Source organism: Papilio xuthus, unplaced genomic scaffold (genome assembly GCF_000836235.2).
Source record: "Papilio xuthus unplaced genomic scaffold, Pxut_1.1 DF828177.1, whole genome shotgun sequence".
Taxonomy (NCBI): Eukaryota; Metazoa; Arthropoda; class Insecta; order Lepidoptera; family Papilionidae; genus Papilio; species Papilio xuthus.
Genome location: NW_013530472.1, coordinates 3297264 through 3314146, shown reverse-complemented (window position 1 = coordinate 3314146; position 16883 = coordinate 3297264). Strand labels below are relative to the sequence as shown.

Here is a 16883-nt window from a genome sequence, read left to right as displayed (position 1 = left end):
AAGGCCCCCGTTACCAATGTGTGCGGGTTGCCCGATGTCGGCTAAAGCCGAGTGCGCTTGGCACAGCACCGCGCTTGTCACCTCCCACGTCTCTTCTCTATCAGAAGAGATCCGGAAGCGCCCATAAGCTCAGGTTCGCCTCGTGAGCTTTCGCCATGGCCGTTTCTCAATCTCGAAGAGACTGAGGGTACGCCCCGAACCCAGCCAGCTTTGGTCCGCGCCGGTTTCCCGATACCACCCATGTAGGGTGGCGTTCCCCGATCCGCCACCTGGGGACGCGCCCGAAAGGAGGACTGGCAACTCCCACGGGTTTCCTTTCTATCTGTCAAATCAAATTCTGATAACTACAATTTTATTAAATTTAATTAATTGTTTATTTATAAAGTAAATAACTTTACACTACCGTATCCTTAATCGTTAAATCACTCTTTTGTTTTAAAAAAAAACGTTGCTCTTTTTCTATTGTCATTTGTTTATCAAAATTCAAAGAAAATATTAGTTTAATTTTCAATAATACAAGCCTGCTATTCACAAATGCCGTGTCCAGTACACATTCGTGTCACGCAAACAAACTTAAGGTAATTACTCTAACGAGAATGTTATTCAAGACGAAGTGATTACTTAAACAAATTACTATTGATATTTATTTCGGTACCTCCCTAAAGACGTGTTCATTTTAACGCTTAATTCGATGGTGTCCAGTGTGACGAACAACTAATTTAAAAAAAATCTACTGAACTAGTTTAGAAAAAAATACGTAAGTATGGCTTTACTAAAAAAAACAATTTTGCTACAAAAAATTTCGTCGTATTAATGGTTGATTAATATTTATAATTATGTCTTCGAATCAAAATTTTTTTTTTATCAAATAGTAAAATTTTATATTAAATAGAACCAGTAAAATTTAGAAATATGAGAATGGATAGAATTTCCTTAAACTAAAATATTAAAAAAAGGTAAGAGATTATTCGACTACATAAGTCTCTTGATATGAGTTTAATTGGAACAATTTTCATCTATGAAGGTTTTATGAAATAACACAATCAATATATCAGATAAAAAGACAAACAGAATGTGCGCTTAACTATTCAATAATTTGGTTATTCACCTACTCACTACTAGTTTATCAAACTTTTTTTTTATGTTATTGTAACTCTTTTATTTTATCTTACATTATATCCAGGTTAACAACTGCCTCGTGACGACGTTCTTCGTGTACAGTTTCTTTCATTTGTTCTTCACAATCGGTCTCATCGTTTTTGAGGCTATTACTGCAGGATGGATTCAACTAGGATTAATTCTGTTATCGGATTGTAAGTATATCAGACTTTGTATGAAATAAAACTCTTTTACCTTTAATTTTAGAAACAGTAACACACCATCATCCATCCTTTGCCTTTTCTTAAAAGAAACTTATAAAAGAACCGGTGCTCGTTTGCTATTTTTCCTGTCAAAAGATCTTTGTTTTCATCATACATATTATGTTACATTTGATTGATGATTCTTTATTTTATAAACACAATTACGCATCACATATAATATACAACAAGAAAAAGCTCTTTGTGTACGCGTTTATACAGCTGACAGATTATTGGTAATTTTGTGTTGTTTTAAAATAAAAACGCGTTTTTAGGTACAGACTATAAAAAGCCGTTAGTTATTCAAAAAGTAGCCATTACTCGTTACTTCGTCTACTAAGAATAAAAAATAGTTTATGCGCTACTTAAGGTTTTAATCTATTTCTGATCTATAATTCGATCCGTTCAACCGGTATGGGATTGATGCAAATGATAAAAAATTTACACATTTTAAACTAAAACTTACACTAAAACCACTTCAGAACTTTTATTGCTTATCCCAAAAATTGTTATCGACAATTTATTTAGTTTCTACGTGGCTTAGATTAAATAGGTTTTATTTGTAACGTATATTTTAACTACAAAATAGCTTTCACATGTATTTGAAATGAAAACATACATTTTATATTTGCGTCATAGAATGTATCGACTTTTTCCTTATCAGTGTTTCCACGTGAGTTGTTTCCGACACACTAACAACCACCTAATGGAGGAACCATGTAATTTGGTAGCATGAGAAAGTAGTTTACATGTTGACGAAGTAAGTCGACTGGAAATAAATGTTTAGACAACGCAAATTGTGTGACTTTGGAACACAAAGGAAATTTTGGATGTTTTATTTTACAAAATCGAAATTATATCATCAAATAAAATTCAATGTTAAATTCCTTTGAATATTTTTTTGTTTTGTATAATAATTTGAAGGATTTCTTTTCAATTATTCAGGATGTAGATTTTTCCTTACAATATGTTCTACAATGGCAACCATTATGAAAACAGTAGCTTTAAAGTTTGTTATAATTTCCACATTAACTGCCGCTCTGGGAGCTTTTACATTAATTCAACTGTCTTCAGTGAGTCCGTCAAAGAATGAGTTCAATAATGAATACTAAGCATTTAATTAGACATGCCGTTTTGAAGAGAAACGTTACGGAGAAATTTAATTAGAAATCCAAATAAGTAGCTTATTGAAAACGAATTCCTTGACTTAAATTACAAACAAAACACATTGCTAATCTTTTTTATAAGTGTGTACTAGATAAAATAATAAAACATATTGAGGATTTGAAAACAACGTTATTGACCAAATAATACTTACTAGAAAAGTTTGGATATGTCTACTAGACATCGTCTTTAAGGAACAACATCAGTTGTCGATACATTCGATAAAAATAGTTACATCTTAGGTATCCGTTAGATGTTACTTTTTTCATCAAATGGGTCATTTTTAGACTTAATCTACTTGTTTGTTAGAATAATATAAGGAGTGTATTATTTTATTTGTAACTAACTGTCGCCCGCATCTCTGCATGCGCGGAATAAAAAAAATCTTAATTAGTAGCCTATGTAATCTTCTAGACTGTTTATACATCTATGCCAAATTTCACTGAGGTCCGTTAAGCCGTTGTGGACATAACTTCTTACAGACATCGATACATCCAAACATTCGCATTTAAGTAATATATTTTTGTTTCAGTGCTCCTCATTATTTGCTTGATAAGCGTAAAATATTTGATGGAAGCAATCAAGAATGGAAACATTTACAGCAGGCCGGGAGAAGAGCTTTACAAATATTGATAATGTGATTCTGTATTCTCGAATGTGTCGATTTGATTGTGTATTTATATTTAAGTAGACATACAAAAACACACTTAACAAATTAATTTATGTGTGTGCATGGTGCTAATACGTACAAAGGCTATCACAATCATAAAGGCATTCCAAGTTCATCATCGATTATAAGTAAATTTTGAGAGACGATATTAAATATTGATTGTGAACTTTACATCTATATTATAAACCTATTTATTTATTTTTTAAATAAGAATAGCTAAAAAATTAGCCAAAAGAATTTATAATTGGCAACAATATGAAATTAACAAAAATTGTCGTTAAAATATCGACTATACATTTTCAGTTCAGTCTATCATCTGTTCAGTTAAAACGTAAGTTAGTGTGGGAACGGTACAGTTCGACTGTCAATTAAGATTGATGAGCTGGATTACTTATTGTTGTCTTTATTCCAATATTTAAAAATTAACTAACTAAGTTATTCGCAGGGTAACTTGATTGAGTATGAGATAACAGAAAAATACGACTGTTTTTCTTGTTTTTTATTTAATTAATAATTAAATCCTTTTATTAAATCTATTAATATTTACAATTTCTTGTTTTCATCCTGAGTCCCAAAAAGCTAACGCATAGGCGTTCGCATAGATCTAGCTCATAAATAAGTTTTGTGTTAGTTTATTCATAATTTTCCAGTATCGTAATACTTGTAGTAAAACATATTCTTCTCTCTATATTACACAAAGAAAATGAAAGAGACGGAAATATGATGACTATAATGTTAAAATTGTTATTATCGTGTAATACATCTATATATATATATATATATATATATATATATATATATATATATATATATATATATATATATATATAATATAAAAGAAAGTCGTGTTAGTTACACTATTTATAACACAAGAACGGCTTTACCGATATTCCTAAAAATTGGTGAGGAGGAAGCTTAGAGCCAGGAGACGGTCATAGAATACTATTTATTCTTTTTTTTTTCGAATTTATGCCTTGAAGAGCTGCTTTTTATTTAACTTAATAATGTTATAAATGCGAATGTTTAGATGGATGTGATGTGGATGAATGGATGGGTGAGCTACACTAATGAAGATTTTTTATATATCCACGCGGACGAAGTCGCGGGCGACAGCTAGTAAGACATATAATCCGTTCAAAGATCACAACACTTACACAATTAAAAAAAAATTAACTAACACTAACACAAAAATAATTCAAATAGAAATTATAATTACGCGTTGCAATGGAGAACAGTTTAAAGATAGTAATCGTTTTAAGGCTTTAGTTATTTTACACTTATAGTTGTTGTTGTTTTCTGTTGTCACCTATTTCAAAGTTCACATTTAAATTCAAGAACGAATATAAATTTTCCAAACACTGATATCTGTAGATTTTTTGTTTACCGTAGTTTGTATATTAAAGTTCCCTTAATTTCGTGATCAAAAGAGTAAAAATGAGATATAATCAAAATAGAAAACACAGACAAGTACAGAAATATTATAACTTTCTTTTATTTTAATTCTTATAAAAAAAAATAACAAATAACAAATTTAAATAACTGTCAATAACTTCTTAAAATTTATCACTAAATATAGAGAGGATATGATTAATATTGTGGAGATCGCCAAGATCGTTTTAGGAAACCGTTTCGCAATCTACCAAAAGTGATGACTGATTACGATATTAATAATTGATTATACTAAGTGTATACAAAAATGTACCTGAAGTACATATTTGTATACACTTAGGATACTGAAGAACTCTTACACATAAAATAAATATAAATGCTTTGACGACAAAATAACTATTTAATAATTTAATTTACTAACAATACTTATAAATTAACTTACATTAGAATACTGTTATAGTAAAAATAAAGAATATTTCGTTTCTATCGAAGAACTATAAGAGATAGAACAGGTCCTTAGTCCGTATCTATCAAATTTCTATCAACCGATTTGAGTTAAAATAAGAATCTATTATAGTTGTAGCATTACATTATGAATATGTATCAAAGATCACAGTCAAACAAACATTAATAATAAATAATTTAAAATTGTTATATCTATTCGTTTCTTTGTAGTCTTATGTATTCATCTAAGTGCAATGGTGGTGTCATATTTAAGTCTCTCTTGCGTCTTCGTCCAAGCATCATAGGAACAACCATAGCCATTGTCGCTGGCAACATTCCTGCACCCACTGCGGCAAAAACTGTGGAACTATCAGGCAAGTTACTTGGTACAACTTTTCTTTTTATAATCTTAGTTCTAACCGGCCTGTGTTGTGATGCCGAAGCTTCTAAATCATTCTTTTTGTCCATTTCAATTTTAGACTCTTCTACTGTTTGAAAGCTTCGTTCTACTTCTAATAAACCACCGTGTGAAGTTGTCATATTAATACGGGTTTCGTCGGCAGGCAAAACGGTTAGTCCAACAGCTTTATGTGCCGTTATCGATTGGACATTTGTATTTTCGTCATCAGTTGGATTTAGCGATCGTTGACGCTTTTTATTTCTATAGCCCTTAGTTGTTGAAAGTAATACCCATTGACCGTCACCATAAGGTGGCCTCGAAGAACGATCATCGTCATAATTAGACATTCCACCGTACATAGTCGGACGTCTGTAAGGTCTTTTTTCTACATTTGATTGGTGCAGTGCTTCATAGTCATGTGGGAACTTCGTCGGTCTAGAATCAGTCACTATTGTATCGGGCATTTCGTAATATACCGAATCTTCACTTGGGTAATTATCTACTGAATCACAGTTATGCTTATGAGGACGGCGACTCTCATCGGGTGCCCATGAAGATTGAAAATGTGTGGTGTGTTGTTGCGGTTTCGTCCATGTTGGTTTTGATGGTAATTCTGAATCATATTCAGTTGGTAAATGCAGTTTATTATTTATATAACCTGGACGATTTAAGCTTGGTCGTTTTTGTTGGTAATTGTAACTCATGTCCATTTCGTGATTGGATGTGAATTTATCATCACTAGGAAAACTGTCTTCGTCGTCATTCCACGAATTGGGTTTTTGTTTTTTAACATTCGGTTTCCACTTTGATATTTTGCTGGTAGACCACGCCACTGGTTCCAATGTCACCCATCCGTCTTTATCATCAAAAGGATGTTTGTGTTGTTTCACTTTTAATCGATTCCAAGATGTATATATTTTGCCACTGTTGTCATCGTCTATATTTTCGTCCTGTAATAATGAAAATCTATCCGCAAATAATTTATCTTTTTTCAACTTTGCCGCTAATGCACTAATAGCTTGAAGACGATCTTTTGAGAAGTCGCGATAATCCCTTAGCTTGTCTAGGTCTTCGTTCACGTACATGTCTTCGACATCATCCTGAGGGCCTATGCTTTCATCGAATCCTTCTTGACAGGACGGACCGAAACAACGGGGGCGATTGCCATTAAAATCATGAACAATATGCGTCATTAGATTTTTAATTTCCACATCTTTGTTACTTATTTCTTCATGAGGATCCCACTTTCGACCTAAATTTGGAACTGGCGCCGTCTCAAATATCGTAATCGGATCTTTTCCTGGCACATCCAATTGATAGGTTTTTGTTTTATCGTTATATTTTTCTAGTTGTATTGTATGATCGTCCGGATTAGACGCGGCGAGGTTGAAAATGCAAAAGGCAAGCAGTAGCACTATCATTTTCGTTTGGTTATTTTCACTTTCTTCGGTTCGCGTGTCTGCGGCGTTGCGAGGCGGCGCGGCGCGGACTGTGCGCCGGCGCTGGTTGCAGCCCGCTGTTATACTTCTGATTGTAGATGCACAATAACCCTCACTGCTCTCTAATGCAGTGGTAATTTCAGTTTAGTCACGACGAATGGACGATATAATTATGTGGCGATTGTCGTTTGACGGCAGCTTATCTTAATTTACTATCACGTCTCTCGCGGAGCCGTGACCTACGTTGCGGTGAAAACGTTTTTCATCATGAGAAATGTTTTCTCTTGGAATATAATGGGCGAAAAGTTTCACAGGGTCAGACGTGCGTCTATGCATTTAACTGCTTGTTGTTTTATGTGTAATTAATAGCATAATAGATACCTGAGATCTTTTTCTCCATAACCAACTAGCGTCGGATTAATAACGAAGTATTTTGAACTATTATATATACTTACCAGGAAAAATATGTCCGATTTAAAAAAAATGAAAAGATCTTTAAAAATGTATTTTCGTCTAAAGCTTTGTTTCAATGCAAGAATAAAAACATCAATGCTTCATAGATTCATTATTCTTGTATTTGTACTAGCTTTGAGCCAGCTCTCTCCACAATGTGCAGCTCACATATTATCCCTATCGTGACTCGATCAACTCCGCTCTAATTGTTCCGCACACTTTTACCAACCGCTCTTGTTTCATTCCGCTGTTTTAACTATTATATCCAATACGATCATTACCATCTTTAGTATACAAGCAAATGAAAAATATTTAACGCAGCACAAATTATAACTCGATCGAACATATAAGTTTGTTTTTATGTATTTAGGTTTGTATATGTAAATACCATTGTGTCGGCCTACAGCCTAAACAACTTATCCTATTTAGAAGAATGAGACGATATTCGGTTTGACTTTTCCCCCGGAGTTTTTATATAACATTGGCACAAAATACATATGCCTAAAGGACGCAGGAAGTAAAAATCTGAATGCAGGAAAAACAAAATCTCATTTGAAATTCGAAGTCGTAAATCGAATTTCTAATTTTCGTATATGTTCTATAAAATTTCAAAACCTTAATTTAAAAGAAGACTCAATTTTCGAAATGTTGAACTTAATAGCTATTGCCAATACCTAGGTCTTGGGTGTCTATTCACATAGTATCCGGTGACCCACTAGTTTTTTAATCCCCTTTAAAAAAAAGTTTTCTATATGTAATATAGTTACGTAACATGGAATTGTTTTGTTTTTAATATATCAGTCGATCACTTTCTATTGTCTACATGTTACAAATAAAACAATTTACTCTAGAGAAGCATAAAAAGCTGCACTTAATGGAAATAGAAAGGCAATAAACAAATATGTATAAAGCGCTTAATCGCCGACGATATTATTCGTTGTGGTAGTTTTATTTTGTTTTACTTGATTGTTTTTATTATAAAACTAGAATATGTTAACATTTTTGCATACAATTGAGTATACGAATATGCATTCTAAAATTTATCACTACATATCATAACACGACTAAAGCTTAATACAAGATTAAGAATAACTCATAAACTAGACAACAGATTTTGGTCACGAACAACCTTGCCATATCAAACATTTTAATTAAACACGTGTACGATCTATTAATATGAGTAGCACGAGGTTAATGACTTTTGTATATTGACTTAGATATGTTTGTGATTGCTGTAAAATATTGTAGCATTATTTTTTTATTAAAAAATTGCATCTCCTATGACACTAATCAACTTGTTTGATACGGTTCAATTTACAGGCAATGACAAGTCATATAGTAGTTAGTACTTAATATTAGTCGTTGGTTCCTGAGACCAAAATCCTACGATTCCAGTACTGTTATCTGTTTTGTCAAAGATAATAAGAGGGATGACGATATGTAATATGAATTTTGGTATCAGAAAACAACGATAAGTCCTTTATAATTGTGTCAGAGTTATTGAACGTTGGCTCATCATTGTAACAGTTTATTTGTTCAGTTTTGAATGCGCAAAGCTAAGGGTTGGATGCTTACTGACCTATAAAATTGAGATCTCTTCAAGTCGTCACTGAATGCATTTTTTCTAGGCTAACAGGTTCACCATTCTTAGGGATTTCGACTTAAATATTAGCCTACTTTCAACATTTTCATTCTTCATTTGAACGAATATTTTTTTTGAAATACTTTATAAAAATCATTTTTTTACCTTTCAAAATTATACCTACTTCTATTTTGTTGCTTCGTTTACGTGCAATAATAAGGTAAAACTTATATTTCATTCTGCTTTTTAATGTAATGAAAGAATTTATTCTAGCGCAACTGAATTATGATAGCTTGATCATTTATTTATCATATTTTTAATATAGTACATTTCAAATCCAATATATGTATATAGATCACCACCGGCTGCGGAATCCCATGACCCAACCAACCAGTGGTCAGGGATGCAGAGACAGGAGCTTTCTCACGATGCTCTCGGTTTCTAACTGCCTTTTGTATTGGGCCCTTAATCCAGCTGTTTAGCGAGAGCTTCTTGAGATGTTGGTCGAAGCTCTTCATAGTGTAAATAGCTTGATTATTACTATTTATTTCGTACTTAGATTATATTTTGTCCATCAACTCAACTATAAGTTATCTCTAATAAATAAAAAGTGATAAAAGTTTGATTGAATTCGTTCCTGTCAATAATTAATTGATACAAAAAGGGGTAATTTAATAACAATCGACATGTAAGCTATTGACCAACTGTTAGAAATGTGACAATGAAACGGCTATGTAAACTGGTTCGTTGACCTACTACAAAATGCAGCTGTAATGCAGCGTTGCTAAAAAATGTACAAAAAAATTACCATTATGTCTTTTTTTTAAACCCAAAGATGTAAGAAAGTGATGTTTTATTATCTTAATTATAATAATTGTCATACCAAGATTAGCAACTAATGCTATTACACCAATGGACTCGGGTACCTAAGTTAGGGGTGACAACGCCATAGTTGCAAAATCACGCTGGCCCATTTTAGGTTGGTTGAAGTCACACATTGATCCGTGTAGATTGTTCAGGAAAATCTAAAACCCCTGGGCGTATTTATATTTGTTACTACGTAACTTTTGGACAGTATTAGCTAAAAGAATGTGTCGCGAATGACGTGCTTTCGTTACAAAGTGCAGTGTCAGAATGAATAGTGAGGGGACATAAACGTCGATTTTTTTAGTAAGGCTAGTGTTGCGTCAATATACTGGCACATTTTTTGGATTTTCTTCCTAACACTACAGAATCGCTAAACGGATCCGTATGAACTGTTGTAACAGATAGTTAACAATTTGGAATTAAGCATAGGTTGCTTATCGTTTTTAGATTGTTTTATTTACATGCGGACAAGGACGCTGGCAACAGCTACTTTTATAGTTACAACAAAATGAATGAACTTGCGGTAATTGGATTTTACGTATTTTCTTTTGATGGTAGCAAACGTAATGTCCCTGTAGACTCGGTAACGGTGCCCTGTGATAATGTAACGCCGACTCTCATTTAACGCCTGACGATTCCTTTATGCTTTCTAAAAACTCTCCAAATTGAATTCGTTGACAATTTCTAAATATGATTTCACTTACAATTCCATTATTGTTTGTTATTGTGGATTTACACTAGCGTTCCTCATTCGTTTTAAAACATCGAATTTTTATTAAAAGTAGAATTTTGACAAAAAAAATGTAAATTTCTTTAAATCAATGATTTACTAATTTGTTTTTTTATTCAGTTAATATTAAATATATTTATTGTAAAGCTTTTATTAATTTTTATATTTTAAAAGTGCCTGGAAAATCCTACGAAAGCCTCTTTGATACTTATAAGAGTTTGAATAATTCATTTATTTTGTTTACATAAAAGATCTAATTTTGTGTAAGGATAAAATAATATTTTAACTGCGCTACAAGAATGTCCAACATAAAAGAGCACAAAGTAATATTTGTTACCTTTTGCTTTCGTACGGAAAGAATTTTAATGAAATTTAAGGCGCCCGTATTTCATCAAAATATTTTCACGAAAATTACTGGTACACTTTATGCCTTTTAGCATTCCTATAAACTAACATAACTGGGTTGGTAGTAAATTTTAAAAATTGTAAGAGCTACACCTGTGTAACTTTTTTTAATCTTACATAAAAATTGTATAAAATCATCAGTTGTCCCTCTTATTCTCTTTCAAAAAACAGAGAAAACAGTATTTAATATTTGACGGCGATAACGGCTATACCTGTTGCCTTGGATAATTTAAGCATAGTGTAGTTCTATCATAAATTGTTCGCATAGACTAGTAGAAGTAAATATCTTAATAATGTTGCCGGAACTCTGCCATTACGAATGTCGTCACACTTACCAAATACAATTGCATCACGCCGCTAAAGTTCGAAAGCGTAATTGACGGTAAATGTTATAAGAGCAAGACAAAAACACTTTCCTTGTAATAACAAAACGGTGAACATCTAACAAAAAGTTATAGAACATAAAAACTATGGAGTAGTTATGATTTTTTTAAATCATAGCTTATGCTCGTTACTCCCTCAGCGTGGAATACAAAAAAATTATTAGTAGCCTATGTATTCTACCAGACCATGTTCTATATGTAAGCCAAATTTCAGCGAGATCAATGAAGCCATTCTAAAGATACCTTGTAACAGACATCCGTCTGAACTTTCGCGTTTATAATAATAGTACGATTTCAAGCGATATCCGTCCACGATACATATAAAAAATATTTGCCATCGTTACAAAAACTATCCACATCTTTAGCAAATTTATTAGATTCGTTAAAAATCACATATGAGAAATATTTATTAAGCAGATAAGCGACTGTTCTCACTAATTGTTGACACAATTATAGCAAAATACAAACAATCGTTAGATAATATGCGTATGTTTGAGCGTTTGATTATGTAATCTAGATTAACGTTGTTATGTTACGCTCACTATAGCTAATTTAGTAACATATTGAGCCATGTAGATTGGATGTACTGCTGAAAAGATGTATACAATTTGTAACATTTCAAATATCATTTTCCAACTGAATTCACTAATATTGTCTTCTATTTTTAATTTCGTAACTCTTAAGGTTTAGTTCTATTTTCAAAAATATAAAAAAAAATTTATAAAAAAATGATAACCTCTCCATAGATTTATAATCTTGGCGGTCAAGACCCGGTTTCACTTTCTGATACCAAAACATTTTCACCGTTCGCTCTCACGGTCCCGCGCAGCGATCACGAAGCTCGGAGAAATGACTGCGGATCAGAACGCGTGCGCGTACGTTTTGCCGCGCTTTTACATCTGTCATGGCGCACGCTTTGTAAAATGGCGCCAAATTATTAAAACAAACATAAATCTATAAAGATCACTTACAGTTAATGCTAAATTTATAGTATCTTACTCATGTTAGTCCGATTTATTTAAAACAAAGTAATATAAAGACTTAATTCCTTTAAACTTTAAATTAAATTCTTAATTTACTGAGTGAAGTGTTCATATTGGACATTTCTTTCCAAATAAGGTATACATTAATCTTTTTATTTTATCATTACTTAAGAAGTACTAAGGTAAACTATGTTTTTTTTTCAATTGAATAACACTGACATCTAGAATATTATATTGAATCTAGTACAAAAACTAACATCATAACTAAGCCAAGTTGTAACTTAGCTAAGTGCCATCTATGAAGTAAAAAGTAGCTTAATGCTTTTTATAACTTAACATTGTAGTTACCTCTTCATTGTATAGAGGGCACTGTCTGGCATTGTACGATTTATACTAACTGTAACCCGCAACTTTGCTAGGAATTTACGAAGTCACTAGTTTATTTTCTATTCTACCTTTGTTTCTTATCCACATCGTATCTTATTTTATAGCGAAGGTATTTCTTATATAAGCAAGGGACATTAGACGACGTTGCCCTAGTAAATGTGGCTTCAATATTATACGCGCATATAACGCGAAGTAAGCCACTTTCCTCGTTTTGATATACGTATTGTTTTGTTAGAAAATGGTAAGAGTGAAAACTCCATCGATGTAGAACATTACCCGATTGTTACCGTTTTGTAACTGGCATTGGAACATAACATTTTCTCCTTCTGTAGCATGAATACACGGACACAATAACTAGATGTATAAAAAATAGTGTCCCAAAGTAATACACACATTCTAACTGATATTTGTCAGCGGTAATTAATAATACTTTAATTTTAAAATTATTTTGAATTTGTACAATTTTATTTGCTAAAGAAAATTGATATATTCCTCTTATTTTATGGATTATTTACAATATTTTACACTTACGGTACACTTGTCTGTGATATATTTAGCTGCTTTATAAATCTCGGTCAAAGACATTACTTATGTAATACAGTCATTTTGTCACGAAAAAGTGTCATCGTTCCACATAACTATTACGTTTATGTTACGGAACTAAAGTTTGTATGCGTTGCAAAGTAACGTTGCGGTACGATTGTCAATGATTATTTATGTATTCATAATTCTTACTAAACTCTTGTAAATATATATTAATGTATTTTATATAGTATTGATCGAAAAAAATGTTATATCATTTTATAACATTGCACGTAGAGTTAGTTAGCTCTATGTAAATGTGTTTGATAATAACAAATATTATCATCATCATCAGCTCACTATATGTACGTCCCCACCGAGGGGCTCAGAGTCTACCATAAGTTAAGGGTGATTAAGCCATAGTCAACCACGCTGGCCTAGTGCGGGTTGGTTGACTTCACACAAATTTCTTCTCAGATATGTGCAGGTTGCATCAAGATGTTTTCATTCACCGTAAGAGCGTCGGATAAATGTCCATATGTAAATCGGAAATTGAAAACCACATTGGTACATGCCGGGATTCGAACCCAGGACCTGCAAATTGCAAGTTAAGTGCTTGACCCCTGAGCCACCGACGCTCTAATCAATATTATAACACTATTCTATTACTGCGGAGTGTTATTTGGAACCAATAGAACATACACCCGTATTAGGACTTTTCAGCAAATTAAAAAATATATCCAAAAAGCATCATAAAATATATAAAGAGCATAATTAGGGTGATTCGTAATAACTTTATTAGCTCTCAGAATATATATCCTTATAAATTACTCCTTAGTAGAAACAAAAAATAACGAACTAACAAGCGCATAAAATACAAAACAATGCGACAAAATGTTCTGTTGCCACTAAAATGTAACAAACAATGGCACCATTAGGAGATGTCATCGTGCGTGCAAACAAAAGACGCTCGGAAGAGATAAAATAGCGAAACGAGTAAGAGCCCTCGCAAATCCTATCGCAATCTATTGTGGAACACTACCTGCTTCCTGAACAGTATCGTCTTAGACCGGTCCCGAAATGGTTGTATTGTACGGTCTCTTGTTTTGTACATTCGCGGTCGCCGCAGAACATTCCGGAGCCTATTCCTCTCCACAGTACGCTAAGAAGATGTTCCCGAAGAAGTCTTTCGACACAAGTATACTTCTACCACAAGAGAAACCGCCGATACCATTCAATCGCGCTTCAATTGATAGATTCGATAGCCTGAACGATACGACGCAGTATGGAAGGTCTTCGTTCTTGGATTCAGCTGGTAATTTACTAAGCAACGCCGGGGGGCAGGTCGTGTCTAGTTTGGCCAAGGACTTCATAGCGAGGTCAACTGGAAGCAGCCAGGTTGGTTTTGACTGCATTACGCAGGTTCGTATCGCACCTACAATTGTAAATCGCACGCAGGAATGCATGATTTTTGCTTGTTTTGAAATATTTGTGTTGTGACTCATTGGATTCGGGGAAGTCTTTAAGGGCTTTTGTATCGTATTACTCATAGCCAAGTGACAGATGTAATGGATTTTCAACCTTAATAAAGGTGTATTTCTATAGTTAGAATATTTTTTTAAGTTTTATGCAGACTAAGTAATTCTTCAATCTAACACAGCTATTCTTGGTCATAGCTAAAGTTTAACTGGATGTCTACTCTTGTTCGGTTAAATAATTTAATTGAGTACAGTGTTTATAAAAGGTATTAATTTTGTATTGTCCAAATCGAGCATAAATTCCATTTTATCCAATTTATTGATTAAAAATTTTACTTACAGGTCCTCAGCTTAAACTTGACAAACTTGGTGATATTAATAATCCTCAAGGCACTTATTTTGGCGGCTGGTTTCTTTGGAGCCGGAGCTTGGAAGGGAAATCACTATGGACGTAGTATTGATGGTAAGACATTCTTTTTCTTATAAAAAAATAACCTACATAAATTTTAATTAATTTTATACGTTTCAAAACATAATTTATTTCATATGTTTGAACGTGATTTGAACATCCAACATCCTGGTTATCGATTCAATATATTTGTTATCGGTCCATTAATAGAGGAACCCTTTACTAAATGTCGTTTAATTAGCCGTATAATAATAACCAGGAAGCTGTTATCGGTCTCATCCACAATGACCGCATCTGCCTTAGTCCGTGCGATACAACCCTTTGTCCGCCACGCGCCGCGGCTGCCCAGTCCACAATAATCCAATACACCTCGCGATGCGTTTGTCGTGTCCACTCTATAATCCCATCGGAAAGGGATAATCCCTCCCGGTGTGCCACTGGACACCGCACTCGCCAAATGACCACCAAAAAAAATACTAGCTAATGTTAAGATCTAACACCTTTGTGATATTGATTTATGAGTATACAAATATTTTAAAATGTTTCCGGAATTGTTTTTTTTTAATTATTATTAAATCAATAGTCACATAATTAATTTACACTTATATCTATCTAATTAATCTTACTAATATTATAAATGCGAATATTTAGATGGATGGATGGATTGATGTTTGTTTAAAGTTAACTCGAGAACGGCTATATGGATCTCGCTGAAATTTGACATAGATGTAGAACATAATCTGAAAGAACACATAGGATACTAATTAAGTTATCTTAAATACCACGCGGACGAAGTGGCGGGCGATAGCTAGTAATTCATAAAAATCAAATCTAAAATCTATTAGAAAAAGTTAAGTATGATAAATCTAAACTAAGCGGTGTTTAAGCCATTAAATTGCTCTGACTGCGTCTGTTTGCAATTTAATATTCATGTAATACCTCTATATATGCCTTTCCATTTCCATGTCCAATATTGATGATATGACAATTCTTCTATCCGCAGAGAACAAGAACGCGACATACCTCACGGAAGATGAAGTACTGCTTTACCTGAGCTACCTGCGAGGCGAGCAGAGCAAGGATTACGGCTGTCTGTACCGGCTTGCCTGCCAGAAGCCCCGCCAGGGGGCGCTGTACGCCTCCGCTGCAGAACTGACGCTGCAAGGAGCTAAACTATTGCAAGGGTAAAAATGGCGCTTTTGTTTTGTTTTTAAAGGGAGAAAACTTGATCGTTAAAAATATACGGCGTGTAGGAGAAAGAGACGATTGCTGTAAAAGATTCTTTCTCGGGACAGTACGGGTACTTTTAAAAAATACATTTGTGAAGAAAAGACTAGTGTTACATAGTATAAGCTCAAGAAACATCAATAAACTTAAAGTTATTAAAAATTCTGGGGCATTGAAGTCGACTAAATAGTGTTGGGCTGAGCAGAATATATTTTTATATACCAAAATCCATTATTGAAAATTTGTATAAAATTGATTAGTAATATTAGAAACGCGACTAAAGAACTTGGTTTAGTTATTAAATTATGTCAGAATTAAATAAAGAAAAAATATTTTCAGCAATAACGTCGATTTAGATGATTATGAAAACATCTACAGCGGTATAAAGCAAGCATCAACGTGGGGAGAGGACGGCAAACCCTGCGACAAAATTTATAAATGCGCATAGTAATTATATAAATAAAATTATTTAAACATTATTGGTTTTTTAATGTTATTTAAGAGATAGTAATACAAGAAAGATCAGAAAGGAATTTCTACCAATTTAAAGGTTTAAGCAATAAATTTTGTACAAAAAAAAATTGTTTTTAATT

At 33.1% G+C, this 16883-nt stretch overlaps 3 protein-coding genes across 3 annotated transcripts in view; 2 read left to right on the top strand and 1 right to left on the bottom strand.

Annotated features, from left to right (window-relative positions):
- LOC106113870 (uncharacterized) overlaps positions 1-3739 on the top strand; it is a gene marked incomplete in the record, with an annotated part of 9743 nt that extends 6004 nt beyond the window's left edge. The window contains 2 exon segments of the mRNA XM_013306914.1: positions 1184-1313; positions 3055-3739. Of these exon segments, the coding sequence (XP_013162368.1) occupies positions 1184-1313; positions 3055-3155 (231 nt within the window).
- Positions 3740-4721: 982 nt separating this feature from the next.
- LOC106113869 (uncharacterized) lies at positions 4722-8502 on the bottom strand. Its single transcript, XM_013306912.1, has one exon. The coding sequence runs from the start codon at positions 6844-6846 to the stop codon at positions 5239-5241; it is 1608 nt and encodes a 535-aa protein (XP_013162366.1). The 5' UTR covers positions 6847-8502; the 3' UTR covers positions 4722-5238.
- Positions 8503-13779: 5277 nt separating this feature from the next.
- Positions 13780-16738, top strand: LOC106113592 (uncharacterized). The gene is made up of 4 exons (XM_013306426.1): positions 13780-14574; positions 14997-15117; positions 16067-16247; positions 16630-16738. Exons 1-4 carry the CDS (start codon positions 14257-14259, stop codon positions 16736-16738), a joined length of 729 nt encoding a protein of 242 aa, XP_013161880.1. The 5' UTR covers positions 13780-14256.
- The last annotated feature ends 145 nt before the right edge of the window (positions 16739-16883 follow it).

Coding starts and splice junctions, on each gene's coding strand:
- LOC106113869 (XM_013306912.1), bottom strand. CDS start 6,846: ATGATAGTGCTACTGCTTGCCTTTTGCATTTTCAACCTCGCCGCGTCT.
- LOC106113592 (XM_013306426.1), top strand. CDS start 14,257: ATGGTTGTATTGTACGGTCTCTTGTTTTGTACATTCGCGGTCGCCGCA. Junction 14,575..14,996: donor GGTCAACTGGAAGCAGCCAG/GTTGGTTTTGAC, acceptor TTTTACTTACAG/GTCCTCAGCTTAAACTTGAC. Junction 16,248..16,629: donor GGAGCTAAACTATTGCAAGG/GTAAAAATGGCG, acceptor AAATATTTTCAG/CAATAACGTCGATTTAGATG.